At 48.9% G+C, this 24,766-nt stretch overlaps 1 protein-coding gene across 3 annotated transcripts in view; it reads left to right on the top strand.

The window, feature by feature from the left end:
- The window catches only part of CMTR1 (cap methyltransferase 1), a 50,177-nt gene extending 25,448 nt beyond the window's left edge, over positions 1 to 24,729 (top strand). The window contains exons 7-25 of one of the 3 annotated variants that reach the window (XR_008444521.1): positions 652 to 746; positions 848 to 920; positions 1,150 to 1,348; positions 3,371 to 3,489; positions 3,742 to 3,838; positions 5,077 to 5,209; positions 6,513 to 6,692; positions 7,090 to 7,146; positions 8,092 to 8,149; positions 8,924 to 8,992; positions 10,227 to 10,358; positions 10,901 to 11,023; positions 12,346 to 12,437; positions 13,104 to 13,172; positions 15,104 to 15,151; positions 15,766 to 15,878; positions 16,344 to 16,452; positions 21,335 to 22,192; positions 22,812 to 24,729. Coding sequence is in view for 2 of the 3 variants with exons in the window: in XM_054024110.1 (XP_053880085.1) it covers positions 652 to 746; positions 848 to 920; positions 1,150 to 1,348; positions 3,371 to 3,489; positions 3,742 to 3,838; positions 5,077 to 5,209; positions 6,513 to 6,692; positions 7,090 to 7,146; positions 8,092 to 8,149; positions 8,924 to 8,992; positions 10,227 to 10,358; positions 10,901 to 11,023; positions 12,346 to 12,437; positions 13,104 to 13,172; positions 15,104 to 15,151; positions 15,766 to 15,878; positions 16,344 to 16,452; positions 21,335 to 21,467 (1,899 nt within the window). In the remaining variant the exon portion in view is untranslated. Of the gene's footprint in view, positions 1 to 651; positions 747 to 847; positions 921 to 1,149; positions 1,349 to 3,370; positions 3,490 to 3,741; positions 3,839 to 5,076; positions 5,210 to 6,512; positions 6,693 to 7,089; positions 7,147 to 8,091; positions 8,150 to 8,923; positions 8,993 to 10,226; positions 10,359 to 10,900; positions 11,024 to 12,345; positions 12,438 to 13,103; positions 13,173 to 15,103; positions 15,152 to 15,765; positions 15,879 to 16,343; positions 16,453 to 17,080; positions 18,193 to 21,334 lie in introns of those variants that run through there. The other 2 variants (XM_054024110.1, XM_054024111.1) reach the window with 2 other exon arrangements.
- The last annotated feature ends 37 nt before the right edge of the window (positions 24,730 to 24,766 follow it).

Here is a 24,766-nt window from a genome sequence, read left to right as displayed (position 1 = left end):
GGGAGGAGAAGGGAAGTAAGCTTGTAAAAAGGCATTAGTGGGGGTGGGAAGCGTAGGCAGTTGGCAATGAAATGGGAAGCCTTTTGCCAACAGTGCAGATTCAGCCTGGGTTGATAACAGTGGGAAGTCGTTACTGTCTGGCGACCTGTGTGAAATGACAAGTGTGTACAGCGCACAAACCACAAAGGCAATTGACATAACAGCCCCTTCAATGGCAGTGTCAGCAGAGAAGCCAGAGAATTAATGGGGCTGTGGAGATTAACGCCTTCTTCCTGGTCTGCTGTGCTCCTCCCCTTTCCCTTCCAGTTTAGACCATCTTTGTCAGGGGGGATGTGTGTGTATGGGGGGGAAGAGCTTGTGCTGGGATTGCCTAATCTATGGCTAACTAGGTCTTACGCTGTGGGGTTGTCAGTCCAGCACCATTCCCCATCCCTGAGCTCACTGTAAGAATTGAGCATGATGTTAGACCAGGACTGGATGTAGATATGTGACTGAAGAAGGATGCCAGCTTCAGAAAATGTTCCTGTGTTGGTGTCACCCAGTCTAGAAATAACTGTGAGGAGAAAATGACCATGGGGTTAGGAACCACCCGAGCTGGCTGTCCCTCCTGCCTGTGCCGTGGCTAGCGTAGTTTTCGTTCTGCCTTTGCAGAGCGTGTTTGATGAGCTGGACGGAGAGGAGATGCGCCGAGCCCGGACAAGGTCCAACCCCTACGAGATGATCCGGGGAGTCTTCTTCCTGAACAGGTCTGCAGAGCCTCTGGGTTTGCAGTCCCTTTCTCTTTTGGGTTGCAGCGGCCTGGTGAGCCTGGGGCAAACTAACAGGTGCCCTTTTTGTGCATTCACAGAGCGGCGATGAAGATGGCAAACATAGACTATGTCTTCGATCACATGTTCACAAACCCGAAGGACTCTCATGGGGTGAGGATCTCTCTTGTCCTTTGAATCGGTGATGCCTTCCCAAAGAAAGGGGAAATGGGGTGGGGGTGGGGGAAGATTCCTCAGGGCACTATTAGGGACAAAGGCTGCTTTAAAGAGGCAAAGACCCTAGCTTAGAGGTGCAAGAATATAGCAGTGGGCTGCAGTAGTTTGCATGCTTGGTGGGAAGTTGCTATTGGACTGCTAGAATTTTCCCAATTTCCTTTTGCAGAAGCCCCTAATCAAGGAGCGGGACGCAGAGCTGCTTTACTTTGCTGATGTGTGTGCTGGCCCCGGTGGCTTCTCTGAGTACGTTCTCTGGAGGAAGAAGTGGCATGCGAAAGGGTTCGGCATGACCTTGAAAGGACCAAATGACTTTAAACTGGAGGATTTCTATTCTGCCTCCAGCGAGCTCTTTGAGCCTTATTACGGTATGGGTCACGTACGTGTGTGTGTGTGTGTGTGTGTGTGTGTGTCATCGCCTGCATTACAGAGGTTCAGGTTCATAGTAGGCGGAGGTCTGATAGTCTGTTAGTGTTAGGGATCTAAGAGAAACCGGTTCACAATGACCATCGCAGAGCCATCCTTATAGAAGAAGAGGAACTGCCATGTAATAGGGAGTTGAGGGTGGCAAGTCTGAACATCAAGTTATATTTCTGCAGTTCAGGTTCCAGCTTGTGTGTATTATAATAATACTTCATACTTGCAGCACTTTCCTGTCCGAGGCTGTCAAAGCGCTTTAAGATAACTCAGTGGTTTGGTTCCATTTTACAGATGGGGAAACTGAGGCATAAAAAAATGAAATGGCTTGGCCAAGGATCATCTGGCAGAGCCAAGAATAGAAACCTAGCTCTAACTCCGTCCCCCAGCATTAATTACTAGATTGCTTCTTTACAGAATCTTTCCACCTTCTATGTGGTGATTTAAGTTATTTTGGACTCCTGGTAACTGCAAGTAGCTCTGATTCCATCTGCTGCATCTATTAGTAGAAAGTGGAATGAGGGGATTGCCAGCAAATTTCAGGCTTTGTTAAGAAAACCCAGGTATGATTGGTTACTTCACTTTTTGCAATTCAATCTGCCTTTCCAGCAAAAACCCCAAACAACCTATCGCTGGTGCCAGTTAGTTACTTTCTGGCTGATTTTGAAAAGCCAAAGCCCCTTTTGACATCTGCAGATCATGAACTTTGGTGGTCGTCTGGCACCTCTGGGTCAGATCAGTAAGAGGAAAGTTCTCATTGAGCAGCAAGGTGGATAAAAGGATCATCTTAACATTTGGATCTTTGTATCTCACTCTTGGTCAGTGCTCTTGTGGAGGGAGTTGATAGCTGTGAGAGTGAATAGCTCAATGATTTTGATGCATTTTCATGTTTACCTTTTTGTCTGGGCCTAATGTGCTCTAAAATTTAGTGAGACACATATAAACTCCTCTCTTGGTGATGGGAGGAAAACGCCTTGAACCCTGCACCAAGTGCAAAGAAGACTGGAAAAAAAATTCTAGTCTCACTCCTCTCAGTGGCAGAATAACTGATGAGGAATTTTATTACCAAAGAACTATTGTGCACCCTGACCTCTGCTGTTTTCTCCTGATAATGTACATTTCTAGTCACTCTGTCATTCAATGAATAGAAACAGCAGACACGGAAACTCTGCAGAGAATAGAAATCAACAGTACTTTACAAATACCACAGGACTGGGAGTTAGTTGAATATTTAGAGTCTATTCTAGGACACAAAATACCAACTGGGGGAAAATAGAGCCCTACCCTTTAATAGAGCCATATGAGAAATCTGTAAAATGCTGCCTTTAAAAACAGTTCTGCTGTTGAACATATCTTCCCCCTTTACAACTGATGGCTGAGCACACTTGCATATGAACAGGGTTCTGTAAGGCCAAACTACGGTGAGTTTGGAAATAATGTTAGTGCCTTTCCAGAGACTGCTGATGTCATGGATGGTAGTGAAAGTTTGCTAATGCAGTTTCTCCGTCTGGCATAGACAAAGTTGTGCTTCAGACTAAGGGCCCATCTGCACTATGAAACTAACATTGTTAAAGCTCTGATGGGGACCAATTTTGTCTTGTTCCTTCCTGGCCGGAAGGGACAATATTGTGTTGTAGCATAGTCAGGCCCTGTTCAGCCGCTAGAGGAGTGAATGATCTGTGCTTTACCAAGGCTGAAGCATAGTTTTTTAAAGCCAAGTTATAACATGGGTTGGTTCAGTCTGGCTAATGGAAGCAGAACCCAATCTAGCCAAAGAAAACTGTGCTGACCTCTTTCTAGCAAGAATCATGTTTGTGAGAGTTCGTGGGAGTGGTCCTGATGCAGCTTCCAAGGTGTGTGTACTCACTCACTGACCATTGGTAATGTTTGATCATTGGAGGTCAGCGCGTTGATCGCTTGCATGTCCCGGTCTTCTGCAAACATGCTCAAACTGCCTTTTCTTTTCCCCTTAGGAGAGGGCGGGATTGATGGAGATGGAGATATCACCCGCCCAGAGAACATCACTGCTTTCCGGAATTTTGTTTTGGACAACACTGATCGCAAGGGGGTGCATTTCTTAATGGCGGATGGGGTACGTTCGTTCCTCCTTTTCTCTGCAATGAGTGACCGTCGCCATCAGCCAGAGTACAATGGTGACGTGACATCTTCTCACAGTTACTGCTTGATATTTGGCGAGGCTTGCCATGAAATGTCCTGACATTAGCAGTTTATCCCATGGAATAGAAACTGTTGCGAGTTACAAAACTTAGCTGTAAATTCCTTAAGACTCCCCCAGTTAACCAACAGATTTGCAAAGATGTTCACCATTTGATGTGTGTTTCAGGGTTTCTCTGTGGAGGGTCAGGAGAACCTGCAGGAAATTCTAAGCAAACAGCTGACGCTTTGCCAGTTCCTTACAGGACTCTCTATCATCCGGACAGGTATCTTTTTCTCTTTGTTTCTCCCCTTCCTCTCCAGGGCTTGGGTGGCTTTGCAGATGGATGCTATAGAACATTGCATGGAGTCACTCCTGCTGTAATGTTAGGTTCTGTTGACTCTAGTAGGTGTGTTCCCTAAACCCTGAGATAAGGTTGCCAAAGACGGTGAGGGAACCATGCTGTGCTCCCTCCAGCTGGAGAAGGGGCAAAATATCTTCGTAAAATCTCTGCTTTACTGTTGACTCTTACACATTACCAGCTAAAGCAGCCTCTTCCTGGACAAACCAATTGGCTGGTAAGAGCAACCCAGTGTTTGTGCAATTGTGACTTGTAGCCTTTCCCACTTGAAACCATCACCCTGGCTTCAGAGTGAGAAGATGCTTCTCTTTCTCCTACCTATTCCTTAGTGATGGATGCCATAGCTGCATCTGCTTTGGTGACGCTTATCCTATGTTGGGATCGGCTAGCATTCCGTGCGCCCTTTCAGAGCAGATGGTCCTGCGCTGAGAAGCCAGAGTGGAAGGGGGTTAGAAACACTTGCCAAGTGATTGCTTGTCTTGTCCCCTGGGCTCACCAGTATTTGATGCCATGACCCAGCAGGCAAGTTGCCTCTCAGTGAGATTTGACAAAGTGTCCTTCGTTGTGTCTCTCCTAGTCAAGCATCTCCTCTGGGGCTTTCTCCTGGGGGAATGAGAATCTCAAAGCTGAGTGTCTGTGTCTTCCCCTGAGGAAGTAAGAAGACTCACTTGAAGACAGAGAGCACAGACACTCCTCTACTGAGATGACTTGTGTTTTTAAAACTAGATTTTCATTTCAAATCCAGTTTTTTCCCCAGCGTGAGGCTCTTGGGGAGGAGTGAGAGCTGCACACTGTCAAGGATTGCACAGTGTGCTGCCATGCTGGCGGTCTGGGCCCCTGGGTTGGGAGTGCTGTGGAAGCAGCAGGCAGGGTGCTTTGTTCTTAGGTGACATCCCCTCCACCTGGCTGGGAGCTGCCTCTCTCTTTCCTGGGTCTTTGGGAGGCAGAGAGCTAAGTGGGGGGATGGAACGTGGTACCCAGTTGGTCAGTCTTACTAGATTGATTTATGAAACTGTTTTTCTGATGCAGTTTTTAACTGTACAAAAGTGTGTGTGTATGCGTGTGCGCGCATGCGCGTGTGCAGGGGGATTGAGATACTTAGTATTTTCCCCCTCTCTCCCTGTAACCTGCTGGCTGCAATGTACTTCCTTTCTCTGCCACAGGAGGACATTTTGTCTGCAAAACCTTCGACCTGTTCACGCCATTCAGCGTGGGACTTATATATTTGCTGTACTGCTGCTTCGAGCGAGTGAGTCTCTTTAAACCTGTGACGAGCCGTCCTGCGAACTCAGAGAGGTGAGATTCTGGAGGAAGAATTAAAAGCAGCCCTTTCCCCTAAATAGTGCAATAGCTCTGCTTGTGTAACTGCAGGTCTAGTGTGACCTCCATGACCTGTCTCAGCTAGGAGCCATCTAATGTCTGCCTCATAGAAGGAAATACTTTAAATGTTTAGGAAGTGACAGTGTTTGATAGGTTTAAGAGGCTGTTTACCAAATTACCATGGTCTGTTTCTGCCTATGCTGTCTACATCCAGTGTGGGAACAATGGAGTTTACTGTAAAATCTGTTCTGTTTTGCAAGATGCAATCTCAGGATCCAGTTAAATTAGAACATATTATGTACATTACAGTGATGTATTTTCATCTCTTTGGATCTGGCAATGCTGTACAAACTGTACACTTGGTACCCCTAAAATGCAGCCAGCTCGGGGGAGGAGGATAGCAGCCAGACAACACACAGCATGCCCCACAACAGGGATAGGAAGAGAAACTTTCCAAGGCCACAACTCTTCCAAGACATGCCAAGGAACATTAATGTCAACGAACATCTGTTTTTAAGTAACACCTTTGTGTTTTCACAGTGTTTGTGCATTGTTAGTTTGAGCGCCTTCTCCTCTGCAACTTCCATCATCTTAGAACATCCACCTTTTATCTCTGCCTTTCATCTGACTGCTGTCTCTCTCCAATATCATCTGGAAACCTGTATCTCTTGTCCTTCTTAATCTCTATTTTGCACTAAGCAGTCTATGAGCTGGGGAAAATATGAAATCCATGCCAGAGCCCTCATTAGAAGCCAGGTGTCCGGAGACCTAGTCCTATGCTCTAACCTATTATAGGGCCATGCTGATTTTGGCGTCCTTCAGATGCCGTGTGCTGTGAAATAAAGTGAGACAGACATTTGAGCCTGTACAGGGAGGCTTTATCTTACACTGCCATACCAGGGCTATGGTAGAGTTGTGAGCTAGTAACGGGCTAGTTACACCTGCAACTGGAACAGGATTAAAACTGAGTCTCTATTTTAGCGTTAGTCCTGCTGTCTTATTTCTTTGGCAAGATCTGAGCTTGTGAAGTTTGGGGATTTTTGGTGAAGGATTGAGGTCGCCAGCTCTTGTGGAGAGTAGGAAAAGGCGGAGGAAGTAGAATGGCCCTACAGAGGGCTAGCCTGCACTGCCATGAGCCATCGAAGGGTATCCTGGGACAAAGACGTTCCTGACGCTGCCGAAGCCAGGGGGGAGGGCTGCTGAGATGGTGGGGGTGTGAAAGGCAAGTTGGATATGCAGGAGGACTGATTCCAAGTGGAGTCTCTGGTTTGCTTGGCAGGTACGTGGTGTGTAGAGGGCTAAAGTCAGGCATTGACGACGTGCGGGAATATCTCTTCATGGTGAACATCAAACTAAACCAGCTGCGCAACTCTGACCTGGATGTAAATCTTGTCGTCCCCGTAGAAGTGATCAAGGGCGACCATGAGTTCTACGACTACATGGTCCGATCGAATGAAAGGTAAGTGTGGAAGCAACAAGAGGGAAAGCTGGTTCCAGCACAACTGTGACTTACAGCTGTTTGAGGCCGTGGGGGGCCTTTTCACCTTAAGCTGCCAAATTGCTCAGTTACAAGAGTCCTGCTCTGGCAGAGGCCTTGTGTGGCAGACTGGCCCAGCAAGGGGAGATACACTGCATGGCTGGTGAGCGTTCACACCAGAAGAACTGACCTGCAGTGTTGGGAACATAAAGGGTGCTCTCCCCAGTGACCCTGCAGTCATCATGATGGCATTCTGGGTTGTGACAGTCCAGCTCTGCTTTAGAGCAGACCACAGCATTTGCTCATCCTGCTTTGTGCAGCAGGACAATTTGCGTGGGTGATAACTCACTCCCTGACTGAAACCCACTCTCTCTTTCAGCCAGTGTAAAGTTCAGATCAAAGCACTAGCCAAAATTCACGCCTTTGTTCAAGACACGTGAGTATCTACCTCAAGAGGGAGTGGGGCTTTGGGTGAGGACTGAATTACTCACTGGACAGCTGTGTTCAGTGGCCTGCTTGCTTTACCCATTTTTAAATGTCTTCCTGATCCTAGCTGGTGCTTGGCTTGGCCCTGAAGCAGGAGGCTTAGGAGCGCTTACAGTTACTAGGCTAGCTGTGTCACTGCATGTGCTGTTCTCTGCAACACTGGGATAGCTAAAGGAGACTGATTGGCTTGAAATGATTTATAACTGCTACTAGGACCCCCTATGAAAGGGACTTGCAAAAGGGCTACATACCTTCCAGTTCCCATAAACAGGTCTATTTCTGAGAGGGGACATAGAGGAGTGGCACAGAGAGCGAAAGACATTGTGGTATAGAGGCGTTTGCTACACAGGGGTAGTTGCACTTACTGCCCAAACACCACCTGGAGACAGCACGGTGTAATGCACAGAGCACAAGGCTAGGTGCCAGGGACTCCAGGGAATGAACCCTTGTTCTGACACCAACTGCTGGATAGCCTTCAACGAGTCACTCCACCTCTCTGTGCTGCTATTGCTCTATGTGTAACTTAGGGCAGTTGTGGGAAAGAATAAGTTTGTGTTTGTGCAGCACTGTGAAAAGCTAAGGTCCTAACGGTGCTTTAGTGTGTTTCATAAAAGCACTGAAGTCCTGGTGATAGAAGCCTCCCTGCAGCCTCCAATGATCAGCTCTTTGCTGGGAGGCAGGCAGAAGCTGCTGATCTTTGGTTCAGGTTATGAAGTGGGTGGATGATTGGGGAAAGGGCTTCCCTTGAATACAGCAGCCCTCTGGCACTAAGGACTGACTGTGTGTTTCACTCCCAAAGCAGCTCCTTCGAGGAGGCTGACAGGGCTGGGTATGTTAGGGCTGCAAGCCCAAAGAGGCTTTCACCATGTTAACAACCTGCTGGCTTTTCCTCTAGGACCCTGAGTGAGCCGCGGCAGGCCGACATCCGAAAGGAATGCCTCCGGCTGTGGGGGGTGAGTAATGCTACTGACAAGGCAGTTGTGGATGCCATTCCTGCTGTGGCGCAGTGGGGAGCGGGAGGGGCTCTGACATGCCAGCCAATAGCATTAGCACCTTTCCTGTAGGGCAGGACTGTGTTAGTATCTGAGATGGCTGTGCACATTTGGGGCTGTGCAGGTCAGGAAACATCAGCTAAACAGATGCTTGGTGCGTATTGCTTGTGGAGCAGGCCGTTGGTTACACAAAAGGGCAGGGTTATACTGCAGCTGAGACTATTACATAACACACTGAATAAGCTATGTGGCCAGTAGGTCCCAGGCAGAAAAACACTCCAAAAAAATCTTAGTTATCAGATGGCAGCCTGTCTTCCCTATGAGCCTAGGGTTGTGGGGATCTTGTGGCAGTGAGTTCCACAGGCTAATCACAAGTGTTGGGTGAAACAGCATTGTTTCATGTGGAGCTGCTGTTCTCATTATTGTACACACAAAATCTGCCAGGCACTTTCCAAAAACATACAGAAATAATATAGGTCCTGAAAAGCTTACAACCTAAATTCCTTATTGAAATCACCTGCCATATCCTATGAAAGATGCTGGGTCTGTGTCAAGCCATATGTGTTTTGCGTACCTCCCCTCTGTGCTAGGGGAGCTCGGCATCAGCAATATGAATGGAAAAAAACCTTGGGGTCAGGAGTTGGAGTGTCCTTGGTGGCAGAGGAACCTTGGCTTTGGGAACATAACTGTGCAAAAAGGAGTACGACTTGTAATCGATCCTTTGTCTTGTTCCAGATTCCAGATCAGGCCCGAGTTGCTCCATCCTCCTCTGATCCCAGGTCCAAGTTCTTTGAGCTCATTCAGGTGAGGCCTTAAACTGAAGTTTGTTCTGAACATGTGGGTGAAATGTTTATTGTTACTCACAGGAGTCTGAGATGGAAAAGACCAGCACTGGGCTGTTTGGTTCAGTATATTGTTTAGGGTTTGCACTCAGATGCTGTGGCGATGAGTGCCTATTTAAAAAACTAGGCAGCCTCGTTTAAATGACTTAAACAGTGGGGTTTCCATTACTTCCTTTGAGAGACAGTTCCACAGACTTGATAGATATCTAATGATCAGTGTCCCCCCTGAGGTCGTTAGCTCTGACACTATATGGGAGCCTGGGAATGAAGAGGGCTTTGGCAGAAGAGGTCTTGCCCCTGAGTGAAGGAGCACCGGAAGATCGCTTATTTTTTGAAGCCTAACGTAGGATTGAATTCCCATAAGGGCCTCTTTTTCCTGGTCCAGTCCCATCCTGCCCAGGTGTGCTGTGATCTTGCTGTTACTGAAATGCTGTACTGTGACACTCATTTATAGGAAAGGGGGTGTGTGGTGAAGAGGGAACCTCATAAGAGAGCCTGCTCCGTTCATCGGTCCTTGGCAGAGATCTATGAATATTCTGGAGTGTCCCCTACAGACCCTGCAGCACTTCCCCTCATATTCTGTCCCCTCCTTTGGACACACTTCTTCTCTTAAGCCTGTGCTGCTTTTGGGCTCGGAAGGGGCAGGTTCCTTCCCTTTCCAATGCTGTAGGGGAGCAGTGGAAGCACTCAGTGTGGCTGGGAGGCCAGCTTAGTTGCTTGCTGTGAAGGTGAAATGAATCCCCTTCTATCTAAGAGACCGCTTCGGCCTGGACTACCAATTCTGTAGAAGGTAGGTAAATAGCTCTGTATCCAGGCCAGTTCTTGTCCCTTCACACTCTTACCTTGGTGCATCCTAAAGTAGCTCAGCAGGGAAATTGAAATAGCCCCTCAGTACAAGTGAGCGGTTTTGTGGGCAAAGCTCATGATCTCTCTGTTTAATTTCTCCTAGACCTTTGTCTACATTGGGGACGATGGTTTTTCCTCTAGAACCCTGACTAGTGTGATTGAAACCAGGCTGAGCCCCACTGGTGCAAACAGCAGCTGTGCCTGTCTAAGCTCGGATTTGCACCAGTGTAGCTAACGGCTGTGGCTGAAATCAGGGCACATCCTGATGCACACAAAGCTTCTGTGTTTGCTCTAGCACCCATTGTTGTCTGTATCGTGTAAGTCACCTTTCTCCTGCTGTTGTGCTTCAGGGAACAGACATCGATATCTTTAGTTTTAAACCAACACCACTCAACTCAAAAACCCTGGAGAAGATCCGCCACGTCTTAGATTACAGATGTATGGTGTCTGGAAGTGAACAGAAGTTCCTGCTAGGGTTAGGGGTAAGTGCTGACATCTAACCTGACAGCAGGAAGTTCCATGGCTAATTATGCTGGGTTTTTTATAAACCCTTTTAAAGATATTGCCTAGCAATTTCATCCCAACCTGCTTTCCCTTGTACTATGGGACGGGGGGATAGGAGTGACTGATGGACCTTTCTTAAGACCATTGGTTATTTTGTATTCCTTTCTCCTTCCTCTGTCTACTCCCCATACTAAATAATCTTGGTCTTGAAAATCTCTCCTCACAGAGAATGCTGCATTCCCTCCATCTAATAATTCGTTTCACTGCCCATCTCTGAACAGTATATTTTGTGGAGTGGCAAGGGACCCTGCCTAATGAGCTGTGTTAGGATCTGTGTGTTGGTGTCTCTGCAGCTGAGCTGTAGGCTCCTTCCTTGACATGTCTCATAAAGAAATGTTCTCTGCTGTCAGCAGGAAGGAAGGAATATACTCTCAGGGCTACTTTTCAGCTAAGGCAGAAAGAATGTGTCCCATTCCTGTCTGGGTCTAACCTTGCTTTGTTCCTCTTTGTCTGCACACAGAAGTCCCAGATCTACACCTGGGATGGTCGCCAGTCAGATCGCTGGATGAAACTGGACTTGAAAACTGAGCTGCCACGGGCTACCCTTCTCTCTGTGGAGATTGTTCATGAGCTGAAAGGAGAGGTCAGAGGTTGTTCCTTCCCCATAAGGGGGATGGCTAGTATTACATGGTAGATGGCCCAGCTGTGCAGCTTCAGAGAGGATTCCCAGGGAAGCTATTTTGGGATAAGCTCTCCTGTCCTGTTCAGAGCCAGAGATATACGGATGACTGTTTGCTTCCCTTCAGTGTTGTTCTGCACCACCTCCATGGTTGACTTACTGTCTGATTGAACACGCCTCAATGGCTTTTGGTTTGCGCACATACATGCATGTGTTGTGCAGTGCTGCCCTGCTCCACTTGCCTGCCCCATTCTGCTTCACAGGCGGCTGCCTTTCAAGGATGCTGAATATACCGTGTGTATGAAGGGGTTTGGATCAGAACCTACAAAAGCACCAACTGGTGGTGGTGTTTGCAGAAGCATTTATCCTCCTGCACTGTCTCTGGTCCAACATTGATCTTTGATCGTTTGCTGAACTGTTTGATTGGCAGCTGGCATTGTTTTATTTTTGTAACATGCATGTGAAAAAGGTCTGTAACTGAGCACGTTAGTCGTGATAAATAACATATCGGGAATCTTTAATGCACAGGCTTATTGAAATATTGTTCAGTTTTGATTCTGTGACTGTCCTGGTGGGGGAAATGCTGAACTTGTTCTGATAATCAAGAGAATTCTCAGTGTAACCAATAGAGGTCATGAAATGTGACCCTTTGCTAACTAGACTGGTCGAGGTTGAACTGTGTGTAGAAGATCATGTTGTTACTGCAGAGATCTGCTGTGGACTAAGCTGAGTAGCTTCCTTTGGCTAGTTTGTAGGAGGCTGAGTAGTCACTGACCCTAAAACAGGCCTATGTGTCCACATATACTCAGCCACTTGATGATGATTGCAGTTCTTAAAAACAGACAGGTGGGGCCAGTCTGGAGGCTTACCCACGCTACGTGGCATTGCTGCGTGGGAGCTCAGGGCCAAAGCTCGGGTCCTTGCTCCTGGAGATGGTGCAGCAAGCTCAGCCTTGTGAGGGGACCACTTTGTAGGGCATCCAGCTGACTCCGAGAGGTGGTAATGTGCTTCATAGAGTTCTGCCCAGCCCTCCCCTGGGGACTGGTGCATTGGACATGTACAGGTATCTTAGGATGGAAGATTAAAACAGGGGAAAGGGGGGAGGCTCCAGAGAATTCATGGGGGGGAGAACCTGCAGCAGAAACAAGTTACCAATGACAGGAGGTGGGGTTTCCTCCTCCGAAGTTAGCAAGGTGGTGGTGGGAGGCAGCATGCAGACACTGCACAAAACAGACCGAATACCCACAGACAGCCTGTAACATAACTCCCTGTGTTTCTCTCCTTAGGGGAAAGCCCAGCGAAAAATCAAGGCTATCCATATCCTGGATGTCTTGGTGCTGAATGGCAATGATGTCCGAGAGCAGCATTTTAACCAGCGGTAGGTAGGGCTTTGGGAGCGCCTCTCATGCATGTGGATGAGAGCTGTCAGGGAACTCTGTTGGTTCAATGGCTGCGCTATTGATCATTGGCCATGAGGAACCGAGAGCACTTAGCTGATGCGCTTGTATAAAGATGAGCCGTGGAAGAACCATCTCTGGAGTGGGTGCATCCTCTCTTCCCCCACCCCTCTGTGCAGCAGAGAAGGCCTGGTTCCCTTCTGAGACTGGAGTGAGCTGGTCCCAAAACGGGTAGACTGAGCGCCGCTGGCAGCCTGAATGGGAAGGGTTGTGACTTGTCGCTGAGGGGGAAGAGCCCTACAGTTCCTTCCTTAGCGGAGCACATCTGCCAATCCCCTTCTCCTGTTCATACATGAATGGGCTCATCAGCACATGGACTCATTACTGAATTTGTTACTAGGTTAGGTTTGTCTAGCAGAGCCTATGGAGAACCAGCCCTACTGCATAATTGCTAGTTGCAGGACACCAAGCTGGGAGTGCTGGGTGAGCAGACAGTTTTTTGAGTATGTTTGGGTGTCAGTGGCGTCAGACTGGGCTGTGTGAGTAGAGGTCCCGTTGGCACTCCCTCCTGTCCCAAGGAAGCCGCACCTACCCAACACACCAGAGCCGTAGCTAAAGCACAGAATTCTCTTTCCCGTTTATTCTAGGATTCAGCTAGCGGAGAAGTTTGTTAAAGCCGTTTCTAAACCTAGCCGGCCGGATATGAACCCCATCCGGTGAGTGACACCTCCTTCCGCATCCCCCTTCATCTTGGGACTGCTAGGGCTTTGGGATCAATTTGCTGGAGGAGGAAGACATGAAACGTAGCCTGGCTTGCTCCCAGGCCTATACAATATATAGCCAGAGCTCGTAGTCTCATCATGTTTGCTAGAAGACGGCAAGTGGCCCTTTACATCTCAGAGATTATGCTGATGGCTGGATGTCTAAGATTAACCTTTTGGAGATCAGACATTCATGCTTTCTCCATCCCAGGAGTAGCTGGTGCCAATCTTACATGCATACTTGTAGTTGAGCTAAGCCCCAGTTAGCTCAACCAGTGCAAGCCACAACATGCCCCCGTCTACACTGACGGGTCAATGTGGGTGCAGCTACGCTGCTGACCGCCGATGGCTGAATCAGGGCTGTTCCCTACCATAGACAAGGACTACGGGTCTGATCGCTAAAAGCCTGAGATAAGGCCTTGGGTACAGGGCTAAGCACATATTCTGCTAGGAAACACTCCTGAGAAAGGTACTGATAGAGCGCTCTAGCTGTTGGCTGCTTGCTGACCTTTCATCTTTACTTGTTAGTTTTATTTTGGTACTGTGCAGAGGCCCCGAATGAAGCAGGGCCCCATTGTGCTGGGTGTCGGACAAACACTTAGGAAGACCGTCCCTGCCCCCAAAGACCATACAGTTTAGCTTGGAACAAGAAGCTGTTGGAGGGAAGAGGAGGGGCCAGAGGTGAAGGGGAACAGTGACACAGCTCCCCAACTTAGCCATGTGCGCAGCTGGCTGGCTCAAATTGTTTAAAAAAGGGAGGGCAGGCATTAGGGGGTCTTAAAATGGCTGCCTTATTCTTGTCGTTTCCCCTTTAAGCCTCTGCCTATTTCCTGGGTCAGTTCTGTTTTGATGTTTGGTGGGGGGAGATACGGAAAGGGGATATGAAGATGGAAGGGCAGAGTAATATGTGGAGAAGAGTTGGGGGGGAGCCGCGAGAGCAGGAGGCTTGGAGATGGAGAACAAGTGGATCTCAGTTAATGTCAACACACATCCAGTAACTGCAGCTGGGGGAGTCCAAGGTGGTGTTGGGGAAAAGTACAGGCTGTAATTTCAGAAGTGCCCACAGGCTCCAACAGGCTCCCCCACTGGTGTGTCTGAAGGGCTTTAAAACACTGCCCCAGTAAGCCTGATCTTGTAGCCACATATGGGAAGGGGGCACAGAGGGGGAGTGGGGGTGGGGGAACTGCCTTTCTGTAAAAAGATTTCTCTATGTGCCTCTTAGCTCCCCAAGCTGTGTGAAACAGTGGTTGTGTGAAACAATGTGGGCTGGCTTCTGAGCAGCAGAACAACGCCCCTGCCTATGGGGACTGAGCCGTGAATGTGCAGGTGTCCAATTCCTGAGCTGGGATGCATAGGCACTGACTCTGTGGGGGCTCCAGGGCTGGAGCACCCACGGGGAAAAATTTGGTGGGTGCTCTGCACCCATCGGCAGCCAAGCACCCCGCCCCAGCTCACCTCACCTCCGCCTCCTCCCCTGAGCGTGCCGCGTCCCTGCTTCTCCTCCCAGCGCTCGCGGCGTAACAAGCTGTGGGAGGGAGGGGGGAGAAGTGGGAACGCCGCGCGCTCAGGGGAGGAGGCGGGGCGGGGATTTGGGGAAGGAGTCCAATGGGTCAGGGAGGGGGTGGAGTTGGGGCAGGGACTTTGGGGAATGGGTTGGAATAGGGGCGGGGCGGGAGTCAGCAAGGTAGGGGTGGAGTCGGGTGGCGGGGGGGGTCGAGCACCCACTGGCACCAGGAGAAGTTGGCGTCTATGCTGGGACAAACAATGTGCCAGGGGCTAAGATTCAGGAGCAGGGTGAACTTGCCACATTCACTGCCTCGCCCTGAGATCGTAGCCGCTAGCTCTGCAATTCCTACCCTTCAGTGTGTGCGTCTTTCTCCCCCCAGGGTGAAGGAAGTGTACAGACTGGAGGAGATGGAAAAGATTTTTGTAAGGTAAGTGACTAGAAACAGTGAGACGCTTCATAGCAAGTCAGTGTTCGCAACTGCCACGCAGAGACGAGGGATCTATTGCTATTTGCAAGACAAGCGCCTGGGAGTGAACCCTTGTAGCAGAGTCCACGGTTACCCATTGGGGTATTCTTTGTGGGTCAGTCAGTCACCTGCTAATTCTGCATTGCAGAGGCTAGTCTGTTCCGCAGGGCTTCGCTGTGCTAGAGGGAAGCAGCTCGCTTAGCCTTGTAGCCAGGTCTGCAGCCCCCGCACTGATAGCTGTTCCCTGGCCCAAAGAGTTCCATTCCCTTCCTGCCCTGTCGCGCACCAGGGGAAAGCTGCACTTGTGGTTGCCAGCAGACAGATTTGCAGTTTGATTGTACCTGTAATGGAAACCCTGGTTGATTAAATACTGTAAATCACTGACATGGCCCTTGTTCCAGCACTGACTCCCTGGCTGATGTTGTGTGTGTGCACACAGAGTTCTGGCTCCTTTTCCCTAGCCCTGGCGGGGAGACACATGGAGAACTGACCAGTGGCCTGTTGGTTTGCAGCTGTCTCTGAAGTGTGTGTGTCCCCTTGGGTAAACTCCATCCCTCCCTTCTCTCGGCACTCAGGTTAGAGATGAAGATCATCAAGAGCTCAGGCGGAATACCACGGCTGTCCTACACGGGCCGGGACGACCGGCACTTTGTGCCCACTGGACTCTACATTGTTAGGACTGTGAATGGTAGGGAGAGCTCTGCAAGCCTTTTTTCCTCACCATTTTCAGGAGCAGGAAGGAATTTTGTTTTTTAAAAATACAGGGCCAAGCTCTGCCCTGGTGTAACTCCATGGAAGTCAGTGCTGAATTTGGCCCAGGTCCTGTTTTGGTTGGATTGGGCAGCGTTGGGATGAAGATGGGTCAGTTGCCCCCATTGTGGTTTGATTAGCTCTGGGATTTCAGTTCAGTCACAAGTATACTGAGATCACAGATTTCGTAACTGGAAAGATCACTCTCCAAACTAGCTCAGGCTGGGCTGGGAGTGCAGGGTGTGCCTCGCTGAATTGACAGCAGCTTGGGTACACAGGGCTTTTTGGGGGTTGGAAGGAGAAAACAGTGGGATGTTAAGCTGGCCTCTCAAATCACTCCCCAATCTGACATGCTTCCATTCTGGTCCCGCCCTCTGTTTATTCCCTGTGGCTTTGCCCCTAGATCCTTGGACGATGGCGTTCAGCAAAAACTCCAAGAGGAAATTTTTCTATAACAAGACGACCCAGGAGTCGACGTACGATCTCCCTCATGAATCCATCGCACCATTTCAGTGAGTACCGTCCCAGCAGTCAGTCGGCAAGGGGGGCTGAGGAGTGGCAGCATACCACAGTAGGGCCCCGTGCCTCCGCAGTGTGCCTCCTCCTTTCCAGCAGGCCAGTGCTCTGCACTTGGATGACGGTGGTAGGCCCTGCCCTGGCAACGCCACACTGTGTAATGGTGTTTCCTGGCAGAGCTTCTTGAAGGCCCACTCCTGGAGCCCTGTGAAGAGGTTCTGACTAGGGCTGTCAAGTGATTAAAAAAATTAATCACGCAATTAATCGCGCTGTTAAGCAATAATGGAATACCATTTATTTAAATATTTGTGGATGTTTTCTACATTTTCAAATATATTGATTTCAGTTACAACACAGAACAGAGAGTACAGTGCTCACTTTATATTTATTTTTGATCACAAATATTTGTGCTGTAAAAAAATAGTATTTTCCAATTCACCTCATACAAGTACTATAGTGCAATTTCTTTATCATGAAAGTTGAACTTAGAAATGTAGAATTATGTACAAAAAATAACTGTGTTCAAAAATAAAACAATATAAAACTTTAGAGTCTACCAGTCCACTCAGTCCTACTTCTTGTTCAGCCATTCACTCAGACAAATAAATTTGTTTACATTTGCAGGGGATAATGCTGCCAACTTCTTGTTTACAATGTCACCTGACAGTGAGAACAGGCGTTCGCATGGCACTATTGTAGCTGGCGTCACAAGATATTTACATGCCAGATGCGCTAAAGATTCGTATGTCCCTTCATGCTTCAACCACCACTCAAGAGGACATGCGTCCATGCTGATGACGGGTTCTGCTCGATAATGATCCAAAGCAGAGCAGACTGATTCATGTTCACTTTCATCATCTGAGTCAGATGCCACCAGCAGAAGGTTGATTTTCTTTTTTGGTGGTTCGAGTTCTGTAGTTTCCGCATCTGAGTGTTGCTCTTTTAAGACTTCTGAAAGAATGCTCCACACTTCGTCCCTCTCAGATTTTGGATGGCACGTCAGATTCTTAAACCTTGGGTCGATGCTGTAGCTATTTTTAGAAATCTCACATTGGTACCTTCTTTGCGTTTTGTCAAATCTGCAGTGAAAGTGTTCTTAAAATGAACAACGTGCTGGGTCATCATCCAAGACTGCTATAACATGAAATATATGGCAGAATGCAGGTAAAACAGAGCAGGAGACATACTATTCTCCTCCCCCCCCAAGGAGCTCAGTCAAAATTTAATTAACGCATTTTTTTTTAACGAGTGTCCTCAATATGGAAGCATGTTCTCTGGAATGGTGGCCAAAGCATGAAGGGGCATATGAATGTTTAGCATATCTGGCATGTAAACATCTTGCTATGCCGGCTACAAAAGTGCCATCCGAATGCCTGTTCTCACTTTCAGGTGACATTGTAAATAAGAAGCCGGCAGCATTATCTCGTGTAATATAAACAAACATGTTTGTCTTAGCGATTGGCTGAACAAGAAGTAGGACTGAGTGGACTTGTAGGCTCTCAAAGTTTTATATTGTTTTGTTTTTGAGTACAGTTAGGTAACAAAAAAAAATTTACATTTGTAAGTTACACTTTCATGATAAAGAGATTGCACTGCAGTACTTACATGAGGTGAATTGAAAAATACAATTTCTTTATCATTTTTACAGTGCAAATATTTGTAAAAAAAAATAGTAATATAAAGTGAGCACTATACATTTTGTATTCTGTGTTGTAATTGAAATCAATATATTTGAAAATATAGAAAACGTAGAAAATGTAGAAAAACATCCAAAAATATTTAATACATTTCAATTGGTATTCTGTTGTTTAACAGTGTGATTAAATCAAGTGCAATGAATCAAGGTTAATTTTTTTTAATCGCGATTAATTTTTTTTAGTTGATCGCGTGAGTTAACTGCGATTAATCGACCGCCCTAGTTCTGACTTTTGTGTTCGGTGCCACATCCAGAGGAGGTTGGAGCTCCACAGTCTGGTTTTAGCCCACGAAAGCTTATGCCCAAATACCTTTGTTAGTCTCTAAGGTACCACAAGTACTCCTGTTCTTTTAGTCTGACTGTGTGTGTGTGGATTCCTGCTGCATTCCCAGCGCACTCGAGGTGGACTGGGGCGTTGGGCATGCCAGGGAGCTGTTAGTCTTTTTCGGGCTCTCCTGTGTGCATGAAGCCGGAGCAGCACTGTGGGAATGGGAGGGAGACCTGTGGAACAGGAGCATCGCGTTGGCTTCTAGGGAAAGAAGGATACGGAGTTTGATTACCTGATACTCTCCGTGAAGCTCCAGGAACTTATCACTTGAGCACTCCCCAGCAGCGGATCTCTGTGTGTTCTTCCCGACCATCAGACTCAACCCATCACTTCCCTTGCACACCCCAGTGTGTGCTCTAGAGCAGGAAACTGGGAATCCAGACTCCTGGCTTCCGTTCCTGGGAAACTGGGACTCCAAGAACAGAGTAACTGGGAGTCAATAGATTATGGAGACAGACTGGGAGTTCCTTAGACAGGGAGGTTCAGAGAATAGGGACCGTGCGAAACCATTATGCCATTGTCTCCTAGGAAAGTGAAGCTTGTCAGTCTATTTCTCAGCACAGTGCTGCTATATGCAGACTGCACAGGCCCCTGGATTGAGGCTGATGTGAAAGGGGGCTCCCTGCACACCCCTCTAGCTTCCTGGTTGGTCTGCAGCTGTGCCCTGAGAATCCTTCAGGCTTCCCCTGGTCAGCTAGCTGAACAAGCTCTCGTCATCCCAGTGCTGGGAGGGCTCCCCTTCACAAACAGGGGTGGGTGCTAGCCCCTCTCAGCCTCTCTGGCAGAATTCCAGAACCAAACTCAACCACTGCTATGAAAACAAAGCAAGGAAGGGGTTTGTGTGTGACTCTGTAATGGATGCTCTGCCTTGTCGTTAGTGAGCACTAATGTGTCTGTAATTAGCCGCTGACACATGTGTTTGTCGCTATGCTAATATCGTTCTGTTAGAACAGTGTACCTAAATAAGCTATGAATATTAAGTGTCAGTAATTGTAGGAATCTAAGGCTGCTGTGTCTGCAGCAATTAGCAGCTCTGTTTTCACACTGGGTGACTAATATCCAGGTGGGGCGGGGAGAGTCTATGCGCAGGGATGAGTCGGGGGACGGATTTCTGGAGATTCACTGTATCTCCAGAGCTCATGTTGGCAAAGTGAGGGTTAGTTTGTTCCCCCACCCCCGCTATATCCATAATGTGCTGAGTGCTCAGACCCTGCTGTGTCCATTCTGCCTGCTGACCCTTCCAAGTGCTCTGTTTGGGCCGTTCCAGAGTCTTTCATGATGTTCCCTTGGTTGCTTCACCCTCTCAGGAACTTGAAAAACATAGTTCCCCTAACTGATTGTTCACAGTCTCAGCAGATATTGATTCATCCCTCCCGCTGCTTTGAACGGAGCTGCAACTAACAAGGCCATTTCCATGGAATGCACTCCAGTTTATATGCCATGTTGGGGTGTCTGGGTTTGTGTCAGCATATGCTTGTTTGAGTAGGCCCTACAAAACGATGGCTATTCTTACTAGCTGTAGCCTACACCTACTCGGCGTGGTGCTGTCCCGTCTCGTGTGGCTGGCCACAAACTGAAGTGGATGAGCCTACAACAGCCTTTGCTAAAAGAGCTGGGTGTTTTAGCGCAGGGAGAAGACACTCAAGTTTAGATCCAGAGGTCCTGGTTCGGCCTCTGCTGCCGACGATGCAGCTGGGGCAAGGCACTGCAGAGCCAAAGTTAGGAGTTGGGGCGGAGAAAAATGTGAAGAACCCTAGGGGTTAATAAAGCAAATAACCTGGGCCTCCTTTACGGTGCCCCCTAGAATCATATTATGTATGGTCCCAGGCTAGGTGTCTCTAAAGAATCTCTGCAGCCTATGCGGAATGGAGTTCATTAATGATCTGGAGGATGGCGTGGACTGCACCCTCAGAAAGTTTGCAGATGACACTAAACTGGGAGGAGTGGTAGATACGCTGGAGGGTAGGGATAGGATACAGAGGGACCTAGACAAATAGGAGGATTGGGCTAAAAGAAATCTGATGAGGTCCAACAAGGACAAGTGCAGTCCTGCACTTAGGACAGAAGAATCCCATGCACTGTTACAGACTAAGGACCGAATGGCTAGGCAGCAGTTCTGCAGAAAAGGACCTAGGGGTTACAGTGGATGAGAAGCTGGATGAGAATTGACCGTGTGCCCTTGTTGCGAAGAAGGCTAACGGCATTTTGGGCTGTATAAGTAGGGGCATTGCCAGCAGATTGAGGGATGTGAACCTTCCCCTCTATTCGACATTGGTGAGGCCTCATCTGGAGTACTGTGTCAAGTTTTGGGTCCCACACTACAAGAAGGATGTGGAAAAATTGAAAAGAGTCCAGCGGAGGACAACAAAAGTGATTAGGGGGCTGGAGCACATGGCTTATGAGGAGAGGCTGAGGGGAACTGGGATTGTTTAGTCTGCAGAAGAGAAGAATGAGGGGGATTTGATAGCTGCTTTCAACTACCTGAAAGGGGGTTCCAAAGAGGATGGATCTAGACTGTTCTCAGTAGTAGCAGATGACAGAACAAGGAGTAATGGTCTCAAGTTGCAATGGGGGAGGTTTAGGTTGGATATTAGGAACAACTTTTTCACTAGGAGGGTGGTGAAGCACTGGAATGGGTTATCTAGGGAGGTGGTGGAATCTCCTTCCTTAGAGGTTTTTAAGGTCAGCCTTGACAAAGTTCTGGCTGGGATGATTTAGTTGGGGATTGGTCCTGCTTTGAGCAGGGGGTTGGACTAGATGACCTCCTGAGGTCCCTTCCAACCCTGATATTCTATGAGTGCATCCCTTCTCAATGTGCAGTGCTGATCTGTCTGTCTCCTCTTTCTGCCTGCAGCATCTGCTACTTCAGCCGTCTCTTCTGGGAGTGGGGGGAAGGTGTCAAAGTGCACGACTCCCAGAAAAGGCAAGATGCAGAGAAGCTGTCCAAGGAGGAAGTCCTGTCCTTCATCCAGGCGCACTATCCTTGACCCCCCAGCTTGGAATCTTCGGGGACTGACTGGAGTGGGGAGACTGAGACAGGAGAAGGGAGTCTTCCATCCAGGAGCTGCAGGCCTTCTATGGAGGAGAACAGATTCCTGGGGGGTAGGGGGTGGGGTTTGGCGCTCAGAAGAAGCGGGACAAAGCTCCAGCCTGTGAGTAGCAGTGTATATAAGTATCTGGCCCAGGCAGCACCGGCTGTGGGTACCTCGGAGGTGGGATGCCTGGAGCTGAGGTCCGATGCTCTTTTGTACTATCCCACTGCACTCCTGGGGATGAGGGGCTGGCATCTTTCCCCACTAGTGCTCCAAACTACAGCCAGGCATCTGCTCTCTGGGTTCCCCTCCTGCGTGTGCCGGAGCAATTAGGAGGCTGCATATGGTTTCCTGGCAGCACCAAGAGGAAAAGAGGATGGTCACAGGACTGCAGGGAGGAATGAGCTGGGGGAGAGTGCATTTAAATGGCCTTGCAGTGCTCCCAGCAGCCACCTCTGTCTCCTTTGCCTCGAGCCGATGGGCCTTTGCTGAACGCTGGGTGACTCATCGGGAAATGCAGGCTCTTGGCATCCGAGGATGGTCACTTTTTGCTAATGGCTCCAGCACTTCCGCTCCAGAGGCACTTGGCAGATTGTCGGGAGTTCCTGGGTGCTAGCATCTCGGTGGAAGGAAGCCAGTCCTTGTGGCAGGAGGTCGCTAACTCCAAGCCAGCAGCCTAGGTGTGAGCTCATGAATCTGCCCTAGGACAATGCTGAGACGTTTTGCTTTTTTCAGTGCTCAAAACCATCCTCAGTTTCCCTCTAACATTGCCCCTCCCTGTGTGTTCAGGGATGAAAGCAAAAGGGGGAAGGCTGCAGGCCTTCGGGTGTAGGAGTTTATTCAGAGGAGATTGTGGAAGTCTTATGGGAAGGAGACCTTGACTCTGACCATGCTGGTTAGTCAAAAGAAATCCAATCCCACGACCAGGCCCGTTGTAGGGGAAACCCACCTTTCCTGGTTAATTCGCAAAACAGGCTTTAAAACCCCCTTGTGTCTGGTCCATACCTGGAGCCATGTCTGTAGTGAAGGCACAAACTTGGGACTCCCTAGCATGGCAAGCAGGACATTTGTGTTTCAGCAGATCGCAGTCAGAAATCATGACTCATTTCTGTGCTGGGCCCTCTATGCGTCATGTACACAAAGCCACCCCAAAGAGCAGGGCTGCCCCCATTGCCTGTTTTAACTTCATGCTGGGCTTCAGAAATGCCTCTGGCCTGGTCTCCCACATGGATCAGAAGTTAATAGGCGGTTGGCTGCTCCGGTCCATGCAGCAAAGTCACTTATTTTTTTCTTACACAGGTTGGCAATAAGGGAAAAGCTGACGGGGGGGTTACCTGGACCGTGCCTTAAAGAAAGCTGTGGGTCTCCTGGAAACTAGAGGCAGCCTTTCAGATTCTCATCCCCCTTCCATTCTCCCCATGCCAATGCAGGATGTGAATGGGTCTGTATCCCATGGAGAGTTCAGCTCTGGCAGAAGTAGAAGTTCGTGGGTGAGATTCATCTCGCAACCAGGGGCAGCGCAAGGACTGGGCATCACTTAAGTCACACTTAAGATCTGCGATCCTCATAGGGCTCAAGTGACGCACAGGGTGACTTTCACCCTGAGCTCCTAGGCCTTGCTTTCTGAGCTCGCAGCCTTCCGTGGCTGCATGATGAGTTGGTGGCCAGGCATTGGTTTGTTAATCCTCCAATTGCTTGGTGTGAATGAGTTTAACCATTGGTGGTTTCTGTGCTCTGCCTTGTAACGTGGATCCGCACATTCAGGCTTGATGGCTGCAGAACGAGGATTGTCACCGCTCGCCCAGCCTTGGGCTCGTGCTGCCCTTGGGCCATCATTGCATGGGGAGACTAAGCTCTCAACTTTGGAGGGTGGTGGGAGCCCATGTTGTACTTGGGTATCCCCTATTGGGCCCAGAAGAGCCCTTCTGCTCTGGTGTATTTCGAATACTGCCTCCTGCAAGCTCAGGGTGAGTGGCCTTTCCAGAAAGGTGGCTGAGGAAGTGTCAGACCTACTTTCCCTGTGCCCTGTAGCAGCCGGGGGGAAGGTTTGCCAATCCATCCAGGAGCACGATGGGGCTCTGACTCAAATCCCTTAGCAGAATTTAGTCCCAGGTGTTCCAAAGCCTTGGCAGAACGTGGCACCTGGCCCAAGCGCAGCCCTTCTGGAGAGGGCAGCAGCCCCTTGTGCAGTTAATTATTGGCTACTTTATATTTATTGAAGGCCCCTCCATGAGGAGCAGTGAGGAGGCTCTGCAGGTGGTGCCTCTGGCAGCTTCACTTCGGAGCCTTCACACTGGTGGCTTTTAAAACCATTTATTTAAGTGTTGGTGCTTCTGCTGATTTTCCCCAACCCCCCCGATGCAGCCATGATGCCAGCAAGAAGCCAACAGGCCTATTCCTTTTCCTATGGTCCTTTACTGTGTCTTCTGCACCCTCAAGGGTGTGTCCCCCACTAAGGGCCTTAGCCCCTCCCTGTTTGTGGGGATGGAGATGTCCCGCAGGGAATACACCATGGATAATCTAGGCCTCCATTAGCCTTTACTTGGTATTGAAAACCCAGGGTGCAGAAGAAACCCAATTGCTTGCAGGTGGTTTGAGAGATGCTGCCTGCTTTCTCCATTGCCCCAATATCCTTTGCTTTTAGTCGATTGTGTTTTTTACAAGATGATGTATTTTTTGGATGCACTGAACCACACCTCCCACCCTCTTGTGGGAGGCCAGCACCAGCACCTCACTACTGCTTCCCTGCTGCAGGGAAAAGGTTTTATCCTTCTTCCCTCTCTGGCTCAAGACTCTCCTAGCCCCATTGTCCCTCCGGGCTTGGGAACCTGTGGGTTGTTTTGAAATGCCCTAAAGGAACTGATCGGAGTTGACAGGCCAAGAACCCAGAGGACGAAGCCCTGTACGTACTCTGCTTTATGTGTGTCAGAGCTGCTCAGCCCTAGTGGCGGGGAGCGGAAGGGGGTTCAGTCTGATCATGTGGGGCAGGGAATGGCTTCGTATCAAAGGGATGGTAGAAACTTGGGCCAGGGCTAGGGGCTGACCCAAGTTGCACTCTCCCACTGGCTCCAGGGGGAGGAGGAGGAATGTCTTGCTGAAGGGAATGTTTGTCTGTTGATTGCACAATGTATTGTATTAGGCTGTGTATCATTTTGTGTTGATTTCTCTGCTTTCATTGTCTGTGTATTACCAGTACAGCTCTTTAGTTCACAAAGGTGTTGATGCTCTTTGGTCTCTGTTTCCTAAAACCACTG

Source organism: Malaclemys terrapin, chromosome 3, assembly GCF_027887155.1.
Source record: "Malaclemys terrapin pileata isolate rMalTer1 chromosome 3, rMalTer1.hap1, whole genome shotgun sequence".
NCBI classification, from domain to species: Eukaryota; Metazoa; Chordata; order Testudines; family Emydidae; genus Malaclemys; species Malaclemys terrapin.
Note: the sequence above shows the minus strand (reverse complement) of the source record. Positions and strands in the feature narration are given on the sequence as shown.